The 14,674-nt window shown below is 41.6% G+C and overlaps 1 protein-coding gene across 1 annotated transcript in view; it reads left to right on the top strand.

Annotated features, from left to right (window-relative positions):
• Positions 1–14,674, top strand: part of MACROD2 (mono-ADP ribosylhydrolase 2) — a 2,149,518-nt gene that overhangs the window by 1,541,316 nt on the left and 593,528 nt on the right. The window contains exon 8 of the mRNA XM_065919545.1: positions 12,129–12,202. Within this exon, the coding sequence (XP_065775617.1) occupies positions 12,129–12,202 (74 nt within the window). The remainder of the gene's footprint in view (positions 1–12,128; positions 12,203–14,674) is intronic.

A 14,674-nucleotide genomic window follows, 5' to 3' on the forward strand; every position in this document is an offset into this window, starting at 1 on the left:
ACTGAATTTTCATCTCTCAGTTGACCCCAGTATCAGTCTTTTCTACTCAAATGTGGTGTCCTCAATGAACTACTTTGATTACCCTTTTTGGAAAAATCATCTTTTAAAAAATTTCATGAGAATTCTTTTCCAGGTGATTCTGTGAGGTCTTTCATCTCCCTTCTCCAGAGACTTATTCAGGGTTAGTAGGAACAGCTTGCATAGAATAGAATTTGTTTCACGAGCCATTTCTCAGGTCATTATTATAATTCCTTAGTCAAAAGATGATTTTAAAAACACTCTCAGAAATAAGACACCAGTGCTCATAAGTTTGAGAAGCTGATGAAGCTTGCATAGATAGTAACCTTGTGTCCCATAAAAATGCAGCTCATTCAGACCTGCTTTGCAGAGCAGAGACAACTTGAAAACTTCATGTTCCACAATTTTTTTTTAAGGGAAAGCAAAAGTTACTCAAGTCTGAGGCGAATATAGTAGAATTTATGGGGTATTATTCACTATGGCACACATAATGTCAAGTGAAATGAAAGAATGGGCGTGAGGAGATTAAAATAAGAAATATAGAATTTTCCTTTCTTCATGACCAATTCTAGAGGTTGTGCTTGGAAAATCAGTACTCAGCTGATACCATAAAGCGAGGGGTAAGGCAGGGCCACGGGGAAAGGCATGATGTCACAGAAGTTCTGTTCTGAGCCAGTGAGCTTCAAATGTTCAGATTTTATTAATAACTGTGTCCAAAATTACAGTACCTACATATTGAGGAATAACCAGCTTTTCTATGGTCCGCAGGGGCTCCTTGGGCCCAAGTCATGCTCTTCAGTGAAGATATTAAGAGCTGGACTGGGGGCTGCCACCGGAGAAAGAGGGCAGGGCATCAGACGCCCGGGGCTATCAAGCGTGGTCCTCACAGGAGTGTCTGTGCTTGGCAACAAGCTCTCTGACCACAGGGGCCTTCAGGCTGACCTCCTTTCTTTGGAATTTGAAACTGTTGCCTCTGGACTGGAGTCTCTGAAGGAGAAGCACTGTGGTGATCATCCTTCTGCGGAGATGTGAGGATGAACGGAGTGCCAGGCCCTGGGCTAGAGTGGGGGTGGAGGGAGGGAAGTTGGTGGATCCAGGCCCGGGGGCAGAGGGGGAAGGCTGGCCCTGGCCTTGCCTGTGCTTGACTTCCCCTACAGTCATTTTTTTTCACTTCTGTAAAATGATGAAGATTGTATATATCCTGAAGGGAGTTTTGAGGGTTTGGAGCTGTTTTAGGTGGAATCCAGATGTGGCAGGGCTTCTAAGAACAGGCTTCCTCCCCATGCCCATCCATAGCCAAGTGCGGTATCCTTGCTTACTCTTCAGGTAGGTGCTGGTCCACATCACATTTATCACATTAGTGAGTGATTCTAAGTTCATTAAAGCTTGTACAACAGACTATACTTTGCATACCTCTTGATTGTATTCAAGATTAATCCAAATTAAACATCTTTGACCAACTCCTCCCTCAATACACTGTCACTGTCCATTTAGAAGCCAACTCATCTTCGTTCTTCTTCCTTCTTTTCCTTGGGCTGTGGTGAAGATTACTTAGTATTGGCATGCATTTTACTTCGTGACATACAGAATAATTCCTTGCTAAATATTAACAGAAACAACAACAGCAGCAATTTTGCTATTTCAAGATTTCTATGTAGTAGGGCAGCTTCACATGCCAATGTGAACCTGGCTTATGACCTCTGAAAGTGAAGTGAATGTCGCTCAGTCATGTCCAACTCTTTGCAACCCCATGGATGACACAGTCCATGGAATATCCTCAGGCCAGAATACTGGAGTGGGTAGCCATTGCCTTCTCTAGGGGATCTTCCCAACTCAGGGATTGAATCCAGGTCTCCCACATTGCAAGTGGATTCTTTACCAGCTGAGCCCAAGGAAGCCCTCTGCACCTCCCAGAAGTAAAATATGATTGTGATTTCATGCTGATGACCAGTGGGCTCCCTAACTCTTTTCCCTCTGTCATTAAGTAATTTATAAAACATTCTGTATTGTGCATGTTCCCAAGATGACAACTAGAAAAGTTTAGAGAAAGAATGCTCTCCAGGTAAGACATAACACCTCACTTCCTCAAGTTCATGAACGGATGTTGATGGCTGTCATAGTTTCCCTTCCCCCAAAAGCAGAGGTTAGGGTTGAGTTTGGGAGAGAGTTTCATGAGAGGTAGTAGGCGAGAGAGACAACAAAAGGGAGTCAGCAAAGAGGATCTTGCTGAGCATCCTTGCTGTGCACCATGGGGGCATCCACTCACTGGGCAGCATTTAGCCTGCCCCTCAGCCTTCTCCACCGGGGGTGGGCAGTCTGATCCAGGTACCCACCACCTCTTTAATCGTGACTGAAGGATGCTCGGTGCCTTTGATTCCCTGACACTTTGGACTTGCCCCACAGTTGAAAGGCTAGAGGTGCCAGTGGGTGTAAGTTGAACCAGGATGTAAGGATGACACACGCCATGGGGCTGTATATAGGGCATGGTCTGAGTCTTCCAAAGTGATGCAGCTTATTGATATTCCATGCATATCAATACATATGTAAGTGTATGCAAATGGGCTTCCCCTGGTGGCTCAGCAGTGAAGAATCTGCCTGCAAGTCAGGAGATGTAGGAGACGCAGGTTCAATCCCTGGATCAGGAAGATCCCTTGGAGTAGGGCACGGCAACCCATTCCAGTGTTCTTGCCTGGAGAATCCCATGGACAGAGGAGCCTGGTGGGCTACAGTCCATGTGGTTGCAAAGAGCCAGACACGACTGAAGCAACTGATCACGCACACGTATGTGCAAATAACCAAGCCTGCCGTATTATGTGTATACAGATGTGTGACACAGCCCGCCTTGTCCTTTCAAACGACAGCTAAGACGTCTTCAGCCCTGCTGAAGATGGGCTGCGGCTGCCTCCCTCTTGCCCCTGTGTGCACTTTTGCTCTGCTGCAAGAAGCCAGCGACCCCCTCGTTAGCATTCCGCTGCCATGCTCACTGCAGTGACGGGGCCAGTGTCAGTCTTATTACTTCACCTGTTTTATCTCTTGTGAAATGCAGCCGTTAGCCAGAATTGTCTGAGTGGCTGCTCTGGCAATTGCTTAACGGTGAGGTTCCTTCAGCTCATTTCTCTCAAGTAATTTGATTCCATCACGCTATCAGAATTGCTTTTTTTGGTTTGGAAGGAGGCCTGGGGGAGGGGTTTGATGGACCGCTGTTGTGAGGTTAACAACAGTCATTGTCCCATAAGTTTCCCCGTGTCCATCACACTCCCCATCTGCATCCTTCTACCTCTCTCGCCCACGCAGGGCAGGGGTGGATGTGTGTTCCGGGGGTTGTGAAGTATGTTCTGAGCAAAACACAACCCAGCTCGCATTTCATTTTCTTTTACCTGAGCTTGTAAAGTGTGTTGTTTCATTGCCTACTTAGTCCCCACACCAGAATTTGTGTGCTAAGATAGGAAAAGATTGTGGTTATCCTCTTAAAAAATCAGGCAAAGTATAATTTTGCATTAAGTCAATGTTGAAAATCCCAGTTCAACTGATGTTAATATTTCAATAAGCCCAGTAATTCATGATCCCCCTCATTTAGGACAGATTTTCATCAATGCGGAAAATCCCGTGCTTAATAACTGATATTTTTATTTTACTTGAGTTTGTGTGTAAATAGAGACATTAAAAGCAGCAGCATGCTTTCCTCATTAAAGACTTGATGGGGAGGGAGGATTTAAAAGTAGATGTGAATTTAATGGGCACAGTTTGAGTTTGATTTTTTTTAAACTATTGCTTCTTTTTATTATTTTTTTGGGGGATATTTATGGCAATTGGGCCCCAAGTGGGTGCTTATAGTCACCCTAAGGGCTGGTGAGTGTGGCAACCACTTTCTAAATAATATGCACTGGACATGGAGATTTATGATCCCATAAAGCTGTTAGTATTTTATCACAGCCTTGGGCCAAGTGCCTGGCTGGGTAGAGTTGATAATATGGACTAAATACCCTTTGAGGTGAAGGCCACTACAGAAGAAATTGTATAGCTAAAAAAAATGATTCAGTACATAAACAATAGTTTTTACATTTATGAGCTTTCCCTGGGCATTGATCACTAGATGGTTTTCTGCTTATAACTGCTAGAGAGGCATCGGCAGTTAACGCACAGGTGGTCGCTGGAAACTGGGCTAGAAGATGAGGGAAAGTGAGGGCCCTGGGTAGACTGTAAACGGTAGGTGGGTTGAATATTGTAAGGCATGGATTAACTGTACTGGGTATTCTGTTCAATTTGATTTTTAACTCTTTTGCATGGTAAGAGCTCAGAAATAATTGATTTAAAGCCTTACCATCTGCCTCTGTATGATGAAGTAATCTATAGCTCCAAGCATACCTCACTGTGAGTTTACAACAGAAGTTGATCCATTGCTTCTTTCTCAGCAATGGGCAGAGTATGTTATGTCTATATTTATTTTGGTAGACTGTGCTGGGTTTTCAATTGAAAATATTTGTTTTATAACAACGGGACACCTTTAATTTCTCCATGGGAGTCCACAGACAAAGATGTCTGTATGCTCAGTTGTTTCCAGCCCTTTGCCACCACCTGAACTGATATTGGGAAATTATCAACAGCAGCAATTTTTTTTTTAAAGAAAGCTAGAGAGGAAAATTGTCAATGACAAGGTCAAAGCCAGATTCACTCCAATTATGTTGGAAACAATTAGGGTTTTCCACAGTTCCAATAAACAGTGTCTTGGGTAGAGACTTCAATGACTCCTCACTGCTGTTATCTTTTCTGCAGCTTGATGCAAAGAGAAAATATAAGGTAATAACTGAGTGATAGAAAATGGCTAAAGTGGTATTTGATACGCCATGGATGAAGAGCATTGCAAACTCAGCTTGCTGTTTTCAGTTCTCCCCCTCTGTTGTTTCCCCGTTTTGTCCCCGATTTTCCCTCTTCTGCTTTGATGTTCTGTTGACAGAATTTGTCCCCTCATGGTTTAAGTATTCACTGCCTTGTAGAGAGAAAACAAGAGAGTCATAAAGTGTGTCTGAGCTTCTAGCTATAAAAGGTATTGATTAGCCTAAAGCTATTTTTAATAGCTTTAAATGTGGTCAAGAAAATATAATGAAGTACATCCTGGCATGTTAACTAACTGGAAAGATAAATACATTGTTTTAAACTTTAATACATTTCTGTTGGGATTGCACATCAGTACAGCTTCTTTGGAAAACTGGTAGGAGCTGCCAGCATGAAACATCTGGGGAATGAACCTCTGGATCCATAGCCCCAACTCCTGGGTACATTCTCAACAGAAACAAGTGCTTTTGTTTTCAACGTGGCATGTAAGAGAATGTTTATGGCAGCTTTATTCGCAATAGCCCCAAACTGGAAACAGTTCAATTTTACATCAATACTGGAATGGATAAGTTGTGGAATATTCATGCAGTGGAATGCAACCCTCCAGTGAAAAAGAATGAGCTTCTGTTGCATGTGTGAATATAGCATGGCTATATGGATATGTGGATAAATCAGGCAAGCATGATATTGAACAAAATGCAGACAGTGCACGTTGTCCATGTATATGAAGTGGAAAAGCAGACAAAGCTAATCTATGATTAGCGGTTCCTTCAGGGCATAGGTATTGACCTGAGGCAAGACAGTTTTCAGCAGTGTTGGAACTGTTTTATATCTTGATTTGGTGTATAGTGTGTGTGTGTGTGTGTACACACACACGCACATATGTGTGTGTGTGTACACACACACGCACATATGTGTATGTGTGTAAAACTTTGCAAGGAATTTAAATACAGAAATAAATTTTAAAAAATTATTGTGTAAGTTGGCTTCACCATTGACAGCAGAAGTTAATTTTAATAATCCTAATGAATGAGGAATTAGGTAGCTTTGAAATGACAGAAACTTGTCCTGTGCACACCTGGACACACACACAACTCCCTGCGTGCTTGGCCCTGAATTGCCAATGGTTTGCTCAGCCTCATTGACCCTCATACTGGGAAGAGATTTTCTATGTCATCTAAGTCAGTGTTTCATCTGAAGCTTGTCTGCAGCCTTGCCTCTGGGTGGCCATTCTGCTTTTGTGAACAAAAGCCCCCTGGTGACCAGAATACCTTTGAGACCTCCTGAGGCAGGCCTTACTGTCCTCAGGAGCCCATCTCTGGGCACAGATCCGCCCTTGTCTATTCATTGGACTTGCTTGTAACCCTTGGGGTCTTGCAGTTAAGTGGACAAAGGATTGTGTGGTTGCTATTTACCCAGAACACAGTATAATATTTATCTTGTTTACTTACACTGCTGACAGCAAGTATGTTTTCAGGGATATTTGTCTGGATATTTTCCTTCCCTTTTAATTACAGCATATCTTCCCACCAAGAGCTATATTTTCTCAAAAGCAGTTTCTCAATAGTTTTCCCTCAGGGATGAAATAGGATAATGTCGGATACATCATTTCTGCTTGGACATCTCATACCATACTCTTGAGCTAAGCGCTCTTATTCTCCCAGTAATTAACCATTCCTGCTGTCAGCGCAAAGGTTCCTGAGTCCACATGTATTTATTGATCATTCTCTATGTGCCAGCAATGTTTTAGGGATACATGATAAGTAAAAACAGGTGTGGTAGCTTAGCTCCTTAGGACTATCACTCTATGAAGATTATTATTCAGATGTTTCCATAAGTAAACATAAAATTGCAACTATAGTGAGTGCTGCAAGGAAAAGGCACATGGTCTTATGAAAGCATGAGGTGGGTAGTCATCCATATCAGAGGAGCCTTCCCTGGTGGAATGTTGGCTGAGCAGAGGGCAAATGTTAAATCAGCTAGGAAAAGCAAGAAATGCCATTTCTGGAAGAAGCAGCAGCATGAGCAGGCCTCATGGCAAGAAAGTGAGAAGGAACACACTTCATTCAAAGACTAGAAAGAAGGTCAGTGTGGCTGGAATGAGAAAGTAGAGAGTAAAACAATATGAGACAGAGTCAGACCACTCAGGAGAGAAGTGTCAGCACGAATCTGGGGTGTGGTCTGAGGACAGAGCAGCCTTCAAAGGCTTGCAAAGGCTGTTCTTTGGAAAGTAGCTGAACATTCTAAGAAGAGGTTTTGGGAGATAGCTTTGGAATGGAAATATTACATCAGGGTCCAGAGTGTGATCTGGGGAGGAGGTAAGGTGGGAGTTGTCATCGAAAATGACCAGGTCAGGGAACTGGCAAGCCAGGTGTTGAGTGGGTCATCATCTTGGATGTTAAAATTGCCCACGGTTATTACAAGCTTGGAGGTGGAGATGAAAACTATATCTCAGTGCCAGAGGTTTGATGAATGTGGGAAAGTGACCAGGAGGTCACACATAATTGAGAAGTGACCACAGTTGCCATGGTTCTAGGAGAACTTGTATAATTTCTCTGTGGGGAATTACATCTTCTAAAGGTTAATGCTGATGGCCATTGCAACTGAGCGTGATTACAGAATTTATTAGCTTTATTAGCCCTATAATTTCACTATTTAAATACTTCTTGAACACATCAAAAAGTTGGAGATTTTCATGGGAAGAGAATAAATAGAGGTAAGACAAAGCTAGAAAGGCCCCTGGGGTGTATATCCAAGCTAAGGTACTGAGGTTTATTCTGGAAGAGCCAAAGAGTCAGCCAAGGCTGCCATTGTTTTGAGTAAGGTGGTGGTAACTGTACTTTAGGAGAATCGCCTGGAGGCGGTGTGCTTGGATCGCGAGAGGAGGGGAGAAGCCCAAAGAGCACAGGTGCAAGTCAACTGCAGTTGTTGGGGTGAGAGCGGATCAGGCCTTCTGTGAGATGGATGTATAAGGAAGAATGGGCTGGTGTCAGATGGTCCAGGGGGACACTGTCTGTGGGACCCAGTTACCAGGGGGAAGCCGCTGGACTCTGCAGGTGCTAAAAGAGAGGTGGAGCCATGGGCAGAACCAGGAACTCAGGAAGGCTTCCTTTTGTGGACGAACGCACATTGCACTTTCGGTTACGTGTTGTCCGTCCAGTTCTGCAGCCCATAGGGGAGGCATCTGGGTAATTACAAATGTAGGTTTTCAACTCGGTGGAGAGGTGGACTGGAACGCTTACTGTGGTTGACCCCTAATCACGTACACCCAGCCTGCCACCTCGTTTTTCCTTGCAGCCCGCCAGGACTCCTCCTGCTCCCCCACTTCCCTTTCTCTCACCTTTTCCAGCAGTTTCTTGCTGCTCACACATTCCCAAGGACAGTGTCCCCTTGGCTCCTGACATACAGTTCCCTTCCCCCAATATTCTGTTGTTTTCTAGAAAGTAACCCCCTTCCTTGCTCAGATCTCATCCGAGCCCCTACTTTCCTAAATGCCCTTGTTTGCTGGATTGTGATGGCCTCTTGTTACTTCCTCCCCCCAACTTTGGGCTTTAAAGATAAGGACTGGTTAGGGTCTATCTATACAGATATATCCATAAGTACATATGTGTGTGTACATATGTACCCTTTTCTAATTAAATAATGGTGTTCCCAGGCGGCACTAGTGGTAAAGAACATTAAGAAGTGGGTTTGATCCGTTTGTTTACTGAATTAGCTAATGAACAAACAAGCTTTTCTAATTTTAAGAGTTTTAAATTTTGAAGACTTCATTTAAGGAAAGTGAAACGACGCACAGCAAAGCCTAATCCCAGATGTCATAAATGGATCTGCAAGCTTGAGAACGTGTGCACTTTTTTTTCATATGGCAGGGTTCTCTCTCTCCTATGACAGTGATCAAGTGGAGCTTGGCACTGCTTTATTTTGGTCCCTTTCCTTTTATACTCTTTAACAAAGCACGTAGAGACTTAATTAGAAAAGCAACATTTACTTTTGGAACTGGGGACAAACAGGTCCTCTTTTATTTCTCTCTCACATTTTCTTTGAAAGTCCACTGAGATTTAAACTGTTAGATCTACTGGAGTATATTCCTTCCAGTGGGGGTGGGGTTCAATCCCTGGTTGGGAACTGAGATCCCATATGCTGTGCAGTGTGGCCAAAAGATTGAAAAAAAAGAAAATCCAGGAGTAGTATATACAAATCTGTAGAGACAAAGTAGATTAGTACTTGCCAGGAGCTGAGGGAGAGGTGAGATTGGGGAGACTAGTGGGTACAGAGCTTATTTTTTGGATGGTGAAGATATCCTGGGATTATTGATGATGACTGCACAAGTTTGTGAACATATCAAAACTGCTAAACTATATACTTTAAAACACTTCAAAGATTTTTTTTAAATCCAGGTGGGAAGAGACACTGAAACATGAAAAGTGAGTTAAAAATATTTAATACCCAAGAAGATGAAGACTGAGTGAAAGACTACAGGCTTTTGTGATTAGGAAGCCAGGGGTGAGCTTGAATTTTAACAGAAGAGTCACTCCCATTTCTTCTTTCTGCCCCATAAATGCGTAACTTAAAATGTTATCCCCCACATTGATCTCTGTTGGCAGAATGTATGATGATTCTGTGAGTTCTTGAATGTGTTTGGTTTACATGCACTAAAGGATGAGTTTTAGACACTCTGAGGTGTGCACATGCTCACTGATGTGTTATAAGTGCATCATTCTTCCTGCCCTTCTAAAACCAAACCTGTACTATAAAATCAGGTCCTTTCATGTTGTCTTCATCTCAAACATCATTTCCAGTGGCTTTAAATGGAACAGGCATTGCCTTCCTTGAATTTGTAAAATATTTTTCAGTGCTATGACTACGTGACCAGTTGTTCACCCTGTCTTGTGCCAGTTCATTGATGGATGGCTGCTGACTGTGTTACCCTGGGTCTACCACATGTGGTTTCTGACCTGAATTTATTTGATTTGTCAATGGAGGGTAATAAGCTTTAATATGACATCTTGAAAAGAAGACAAGTGAAAAGCAAAGGAGAAAAGCAAAGATATACCCATTTGAATGCAGAGTTCCAAAGAATAGCCAGGAGAGATAAGAAAGCCTTCCTCAGTGATCAATGCAAAGCAATAGAGGAAAATAATAGAATGGGAAAGACTAGAGATCTCTTCAAGAAAATTAGAGATACCAAGGGAACATTTCAAGCAAAGATGGTCTCAATAAAGGACAGAAATGGTATGGACCTAACAGAAGCAGAAGATATTAAGAAGAGGTGGCAAGAATACACAGAAGAACTATACAAAAAAGATCTTCACAATCCAGATAATCACGATGGTGTGATCACTCACCTAGAGCCAGACATCTTGGAATGTGAAGTCAAGTGGGCCTTAGGAAGCATCACTACAAACAAAGCTAGTGGAGGTGATGGAATTCCAGTTGAGCTATTTCAAATTCTAAAAGATGATGCTGTTATAGCACTAAACTCAATATGCCAGCAAATTTGGAAAACTCAGCAGTGGCCACAGGACTGGAAAAGGTCAGTTTTCATTCCAATCCCAAAGAAAGGCAATGCCAAAGAATGCTCAAACTACCACACAATTGCAGTCGTCTCACAAACTAGCAAAGTAATGGTCAAAATTCTCCCAGCCAGGATTCAGCAATATGTGAACTCTGAACTTCCAGGTGTTCAAGCTGATTTTAGAAAAGGCAGAGGAACCAGAAATCAAATTGCCAACATCAAAAGCAAGAGAGTTCCAGAAAAACATCTGTTTCTGCTTTATTGACTATGCCAAGCCTTTGACTGTGTGGATCACAGGAGAGATATTTCTTTGCATTGATCAATGAGGAAGGCTTTCTTATCTTTCCTGTGATCCTGTGTGGATCATAATAAACTGTGGAAAATTCTGAAAGAGATGGGAATACCAGACCACCTGACCTGCCTCTTGAGAAATCCATATGCAGGTCAGGAAACAACAGTTAAAACTGGACATAGAAAAACAGACTGGTTCCAAATAGGGAAAGGAGTATGTCAAGGCTGTATATTGTCACCCTGCTTATTTAACTTATATGCAGAGTACATCATGAGAAACGCTGGGCTGGAGGAAGCACAAGCTGGAATCAAGATTGCTGGAAGAAATATCAATAACCTCAGATATGCAGATGACACCACCTTATGGCAGAAAGTGAAGAAGAACAAAAGAGCCTCTTGATGAAAGTGAAAGAGAAGAGTGAAAAAGTTGGCTTAAAGCTCAACATTCAGAAAACTAAGATCATGGTATCAGGTTCCATTACTTCATGGCAAATAGATGGGGAAACAATAGAAATAGTGGCCAACTATTTTTCTGAGCTCCAAAATCCCTGCAGATGGTGACTGCAGCCATGAAATTAAAAGACACTTGCTCCTTGGAAGAAGAGTCATGACCAACCTAGATAGCATATTAAAAAGGCAGAGACATTCCTTTGCCAACAAAGGTCCGTCTAGTCAAGGCTATGGTTTTTCCAGTGGTCATGTATGGATGTGAAGGTTGGACTTTAAAGACAGCTGAGCACCGAAGAATCAATGCTTTTGAACTGTGGTGTTGGAGGAGACTCTTGAGTCCCTTGGACTGCAAGGAGATCCAACCAATCCATCCTAATGGAGATCAGTCCAGGGTGTTCACTAGAAGGACTGATGTTGAAGCTGAAACTCCAATACTTTGGCCACCTGATGCGAAGAACATCTCTTCACATGAGGGTCATCTCATTTGAAAAGACCCTGATGCTGGGAAATATTGAAGGCAGGAGGAGAAGGGGATGACAGTGGATGAGATGGTTAGATGGCATCAGCGACTCAATGGACATGAGTTTGGGTAAGCTCTGGAAGTTGCTGATAGACAGGGAGGCCTGGCATGCTGCGGTCCATGGGGTTGCAAAGAGTCAGACACGACTGAGTAACTGAACTGAACTGTATGAGAAAATTGCATGAACATGTTGTGAAAGCTGTTAAGCAATTGTACATTCATTTTAATAAATAACCATAACAACTGAAGAGACAGTTCTCTATTGCCCTTCTAGCTCTAGATGGGTATGGGACCAGTGCCCTTCTATATAGCAATGCAAACTTCATCTCCTGTGATGTAAAGTGTAGAGTGTGTAGACTACTTACTAAGGTCTGCCTTGCTCAGTACTAAATGATTGGATTGAATATCGAGTAAATGAGGAAAAAACCCACTATCCATCCATGACTGACTGTCTATCAGCTTTGACTTTTTTTAATTTGTCTTATTCTGCTTTTCACTTAGGTTTTCCAAACGAGCCTGCTGCAGTCATCGCCCTTAGCACCATTAAGGAATGGCTGGCCAAGAATCAGCACGAGGTAGGGGAATACAGTCAGTGAACATATAAGATGCTATGATTTGATCCTCAGTTTTGAAAAGGCAGATACATTTATTCCATAAATATCCAATAGACCTAGTCATTGAGCCAAAGACGGGTGATTGATTATCTTTCTGTAATTATTGACTGAAGGCATAAGGTTTATTGGTTTTGGTGGTGGAGATGGGCAAAATGATCAGATTTATTTAGCCATGATCCCACTTTTGCTTCTTTAGAAAAAAATGGGTTTTTGCACAAAGGAACAGGGTGGATTTCATTAAGACGAAGAATTCTGGGATCGTCTGGTTCTGTTTTCCTGAAAGAGTTACCTTTGTTGACAGGGGATTTCTAATGTTTGGTAATTTTTTTCAGTAATCTAAGATCACTTTATATATAACCAACCTCTTTAAAGCAACCTCTGAGTGTGATATCAGAGTGGGTTTGACTAATTGTGCTAAATCACCATGATGGGGATTTTTTTAATGAAACTGAATGCTTCCATTATTGTACATTATGCCTGTTGTTCTACTTACTTAATAAGATCTTTGGGATATATGCAGTGATGTGTAAAAGGATTATTCAAGTAAACCAAGAAACACAATAAGTAAATATGCTATGGAGGCTTGGATTTTAGAGGTTCAGGGATTAACATATAACAGCAAATAGGTTTCAGACAACACACAATATTGTGCATTTTTCTTCTGATTTTGGTTTTGTCCTCATTTGCTCACATGAGTACTGTAAAGTATTTTGTTCCATTTATGATGGCCCATGAATTTAGCTTTCTCCTTGGGTAGGAAATAGACTATTTGGGAATGTCTGGGTGTGGAAAGAGACTGTGGGAGTCCTAATGAGAGCTCTTGGTGCTTTTGTGTATTTAAAGAAACTGCAATGTCATTTTTGCTAATTAGTGTGATTGCAGCATTTTTAATACAGGTTTGAATATTGTTGATCTCAAGTAGAAGACCACATGGTCAGACATACCCATTTTGGTGCTTGCTTTTTCTTTTCCTCTTACTTTTAAAAGGTGTACGTATGACAACTTCACTTAGGATAACTTTAATAACCTCAAAGATGCAGAATAAAAATTAAACCAAAATAGGCAGTTTCCAAAACATTTATTTGATGTGTATTATTTTCACAACAATCTTGCAGAACATGTAGGGTAGGTATTGCTATCTTTATCTTCATCTGGAATCAAATGGTTAAATGACAAACTTTAAACTTCAGCATCTCAGAGCCAAGAGTCTGACCTGCCTCTCCTGGAGCTAAGAGGCATTCCTCTTTGGAATGCTGCTGAGGCCAGGAGAGACGTTCAGTTCCTCTGAAAGCTGGTAATCTTCAATATATCTCTCGGTCATAGTGAAGGCTCTTGAACCATTTGCTTGGCAAAAATGTAGTGTTTCATGAGTTGAAAACTGGTAAATGAGCTTGTGTATTGGTATGAATCCATCATTTCCACTAAAGTAATAATCCAAGGACATTTCCCACATTGGAAATCCCCATGAGCCATCTTGGCACGTGATGCGAATACACATAACTACACAAAACATAAGGAGTGAGAAGGAATAAACATGTTGGTCACGTCTATACCTCACTGACACATTTTTCTGATGGAGTTTCCCTAGTTAAACTATTCAGAGTGTTATTTTTTTAATATACTTGTTAGCTTAGCCTTCCCGACCTAATGTTTTTTTGCTCTGATCTCCTTACTAGCCTACTGTCTTTGAGTTCACTCTTTTGCTGTCTTATTCTTTCCATGCTCTTGTCTTGGGTTCATTTTAGGGAATCTACATAATTTGGATTAAGAAACATAACTTAGTTATTGCCATTACAACTTTAAACAAAGCCTATGCTAATGCTTTTTCAAGAGGCTCCCTACTTAAATATGCATCAGCTAATTTAATTTCAACAAGTCAGGTTTTGCCTAAGAAATGAATTATAAGTCACAGGACATAGATAAAAGCTATACAAATGGATTATCTAGCAATATTTTGATGTATTTTTTGCTCTGCTGACAAACTAGGTTAAGGACTTTTTCAGTTGTCTCTTCATGGCAGTATTCTTTTGGCATCCTGATTGTTTAAGCTATTTGTTCATTAATTCGCTCTTTTGATGATTATATATTGAATCTCACTAAAAACCAGACACTTTGCTAATACTGGGGACAAAATGATGAAAAACAAAATATTTTCTTATGATGTTCATAGTCTAGGAAAAGAGAAATCTAAGTTAAACAAATAAATAGAATATCTCAAGGAGTATAAAGTAAAACCAGGTAATTGCATAGTGGGTTTTCGGGAGATGTGATTCTCGGGAGATTGTTCTGAGGACATCACATTGGGATGAAAATTTGGACAATGGAAAGGAGTAAGCCAAGCCACACAAGAGGTCTTCAGGAGGGACATTCCACACAGAGGGAAGGCAAGAGGCAGACCCTGAGGGGAGAAGTTTGCTGTTTGCAAGAACAATA

This window comes from Muntiacus reevesi, chromosome 2 (genome assembly GCF_963930625.1).
Source record: "Muntiacus reevesi chromosome 2, mMunRee1.1, whole genome shotgun sequence".
NCBI classification, from domain to species: domain Eukaryota; kingdom Metazoa; phylum Chordata; class Mammalia; order Artiodactyla; family Cervidae; genus Muntiacus; species Muntiacus reevesi.